General features: G+C 38.8%; 1 protein-coding gene across 1 annotated transcript; it reads left to right on the top strand.

The window, feature by feature from the left end:
• Nucleotides 1–1,781: 1,781 nt before the first annotated feature.
• Nucleotides 1,782–2,921, top strand: LOC127137387 (uncharacterized). The gene is made up of 2 exons (XM_051063854.1): nt 1,782–1,878; nt 1,933–2,921. The coding sequence occupies exons 1-2, from the start codon at nt 1,782–1,784 to the stop codon at nt 2,919–2,921; spliced, it is 1,086 nt and encodes a 361-aa protein (XP_050919811.1).
• The last annotated feature ends 846 nt before the right edge of the window (nt 2,922–3,767 follow it).

Raw genomic sequence — 3,767 nt, 5'->3', positions numbered from 1 at the left:
CTCGGACCATATTTTTTCTTTGCCAACCTTCAATTCCGGACTTCTCCAATTATCACATGTAATCGGAATATGTTGTCGAACAAGGGAACCAATGTAACTTGCCAACATTGAACCGTTAGGCTCAATTAGTTGGTCTTCAGCACTCCAATGTACTTCGAATTTTTCACCCTTGTCTCTTGCACGAATGATTGACTTCATAACAATCAATCCTCGTTTGATTTCTTTTTCAACATTGTTACGTGATCCACTCGCGTGATGGGTATCGTCTTGGTTAGCCATTTTATCTGTAATATAGAAATGATTCAATAAGACCCAAGTAAGACAATGACCATATTCGTGAAGCTACACAAAAAACACATTCATATACCTTCCATTTCTCTCATGTTACAACAATCTAAACTCTCTTTTTTTTCATCATTATTGAATACAAACTCACACACACCTACTGCATACAAAAGACCAATGCAAACTTATGGTGTTTGGAACATGAACAAACTTGCATCCATAATCATCAAACTTCCAAGCACAAGCTCAAACACACTCCAAATGACATCAGTTTTTAATCAGAAATAAAAAACCTTACAACAAGGTGCTCATGAACACCATATAGTGCTCGTTTGCCCTAAACAACATTAATCAACATAATGCACAAAATGTAAAACTCAGTTTAGAAAATGCCCTAATCAAACACCTGAAGAAAGTGAACGGTAACGATGGAGAAGAGAAATACCTTCAAGGTGACGGTAACGATGGAGAAGAAAGTGAACAGCGACGGTGGACGCAGATAACTCAGTGAACGTGAAGGCAGCAACAGAAAAAGGCGACGGCGACGACGACGGTGAGGGAGGGAGAACGAACGGAGGACGAGAGTAATCGCAGTAGAGAGTAATCGTAGTAGAGAGAAAACCCAGTTACGTAAACGAAATAGCATATAGAGAGGGAAAATAAAGAGACATGCAGTATATATGTTATAATTTTAATGTTTAATAAAGGGGACCTTAGAGGGCGCTTGTGTAAAAAAAGCGCCCTCTAAAGGGGGCCTAAGAGGGCGCTTCTAAAAGCGCTCTCTAAGGCTTTCCAAAAGCGCTTTATAAACTGGAAATGTACATGGACTTAGAGAGCGCTTTTTCAAAAGCGCCCTCTAAGGGTACCCTTAGAGGGCGCTTTCATAAACGCGCCCTCTATTGGTGTCCCTCCATTTCCTCATTATTTTTTTGCTTCACTTTAGAGGGCGCTTTGTTACAAAAGCGCCCTCTAAAATGCGCTGTCTATTCCTCCTTATTTTTCTCTTCACTTTAGAGTGCGCTTCTTTAAGAAAGCGCCCTCTAAGGTGCGCTGTCTATTCCAGTTTTTGGCGTAGTGTGAGGCACAAGTGGATGCACACACTACCTACAAAAGAAATAATACTACACTAGACATATTTTTGGTATTTGGTTAGTTAAACGAAGAAAGATAAAGTATGATACAATCAAAAATGCTTGGTGATCTCTCCTAATGCAAACCTAATGAATGGGGGTGAGGAGGATGCCAAGGTGTGATCCCAAAGCCAATGTAAATGATGAGATGGCATGAGGGATCTTAGGGTCAAAATTAGGGTCTTACATAATGCACCTCAAAGATCACCTGGTTTCCAAGGCCAAAGGCCGACTTAACCTATACAAGTTACTCATTTCATTTCAGCTCAGACTCAACGGAATAAAGAATTCATGAATCAAAACATTATTAATGGACTGATTACACAACTAGGTAACAAAGTCGATTTTATGGTAACTCATAATAAAATGTTGGAAACCCAAATCTCTCAAGTAGCACAGCAACAAGCTGCTTCGACTACACCAGGAGGATCATTTTATGGACAACCTCAAACTAACCCTAAAGGTCATGCTAATGCTATTTCACTATGAAGCGGAACTACATATGATGAGCATGTAGATCCTAGGTTAAACAACAAGCCAAAGCCACAGGAAGGAAACGTTGTGACTACATCGGAAAAACAAGCAGTAGAAAAACTAGTAGAACCAGTGAAACCAAGAGAAGAAGAAGTTAAAGATAAAAAAGAAGTGAATGGTAGTCAAGTCTATGTACTACTCCCTCCTTATAAACCCCTGGTTCCTTATCGGCAAATACTTAAACAAACTAAACAATATACCCAATATAAGAAGTTCGTGAAGGTATTTGAGAAACTTCATGTCGAAATACCTTTCACTAAGGTTATTACCCAAATACCATCATACGCTAAATTCCTGAAAGACATCTTAACAAACAAGAGCAATCTTGACGATCCCAAACCTTTAGAGTGCAACGCAATTGCTGAGAACAAAGTAGCCAAGAAGGAGAAAGATCTCGAAAGGTTTTCGATACCATGTGTTCTAGGAAGACATGTTATTGACAAAGCACTACTGGATTTATGCGCAAGTGTAAGTATGATGCCTTTAGCTGTCTGCAATAGACTAAACCTGAGAGATATTCAACTAACTAGGATGCCCCTTCAACTGGTTGATCGATCAGTTAAGTACCCGATCAGTATGTTAGAAGATATTCCAGATTGGATTGGTCAACTTTACATCTCAATCGACGTTTTTGTAATGGACATCAAAGAAGACGAAGATATCCTTATTCTTATAGGTAGACCTTTCTTATCAACTGTTGGAGCCATAATAGATGTCAAAAGAGTAAAAATGACTTTCGAAGTAGGTGACGAGAAAGTCGAGTTTATAATATCCAAGTTTCTAAAAGCAACTGCCATTGATGCCTCGTGTTGTGCCATCCACATTGTTGATGAGTGCATAAGAGAGTTGGATAAGGAATCACCTACCGAAACAATAAAACTTCCCTCGACACCCATAATGGAAGACGATGGATTTAAATCAATGACACTGTATATGGATGACAGTCTTTACGAATGCCTAGCACTCACCTAGACCATATGCCCGATCATAAGAAACCGTCAATAGAGCTTAAGGAATTACCTAAGAATCTGAGATATGAGTTTCTTGATAAGGAACTAAATCATCCAGTTATAGTAAGTGTGAATCTAAAAGGGACGAAACTAATCAACTCTTGGATGTCTTACGAAAATACCCTACAACCATAGGTTATCATATCTCTAACTTAACGGGGATAAGTCCGTCGGTATGTATGCACCGGATAATGTTCGAGGAAGAATCTAAACCCTCCAGAGAATACCAAAGAAGGATAAACCCTATAATGAGTGATGTGGTTAAGAGGGAAGTGCTTAAATTGCTTGATGCTGGTATAGTTTACCAAATCTCTGATAGTAAGTGGGTTAGCCCTGTACATGTGGTACCAAAGAAAGGAGGTGTCACAGTTGTACAAAATGAAAAAGGAGAATCTGTTGCGAAGCGTATAGAAAATGGATGGCGCATGTGCATAGACTATCGAAAACTTAACAAAGAAACTAGGAAAGACCATTTTCCCCTTCCAGTCATTGATCAGATGCTCAAGCATTTAACTCGACACTCTTATTTTTATTATTTAGATGGATATTTCAAAAATTTCCAAATTTGTATCCACCCGGATGACCAAGAGAAAACAACCTTTACATGTCCTTATGGAATATTTGCCTATCGATGAATGACATTCGGACTATGCAATGCTCCTGCAACTTTCAAATGGTGCATGTTGCTAAATTCGCAGATTTCCTTGACAAGATCATGGAAGTTTTCATGGATGACTTCTCAATATGCGGATCTAGTTTTAAAAACTACCTTGATAACTTAGACATAATTTTGGAAAGATGCGTACAA

Source organism: Lathyrus oleraceus, chromosome 4 (assembly GCF_024323335.1).
Source record: "Lathyrus oleraceus cultivar Zhongwan6 chromosome 4, CAAS_Psat_ZW6_1.0, whole genome shotgun sequence".
Taxonomy (NCBI): Eukaryota; Viridiplantae; Streptophyta; class Magnoliopsida; order Fabales; family Fabaceae; genus Lathyrus; species Lathyrus oleraceus.
This window is presented reverse-complemented; position numbering and strand designations above follow the sequence as displayed.

Bases quoted from the DNA above. Each gene is read 5' to 3' on its own strand.
- LOC127137387 (XM_051063854.1), top strand. From the start codon at position 1,782: ATGTTGGAAACCCAAATCTCTCAAGTAGCACAGCAACAAGCTGCTTCG. The intron at 1,879-1,932 runs GTCATGCTAATG...ATGAGCATGTAG, and splicing joins ACCTCAAACTAACCCTAAAG to ATCCTAGGTTAAACAACAAG.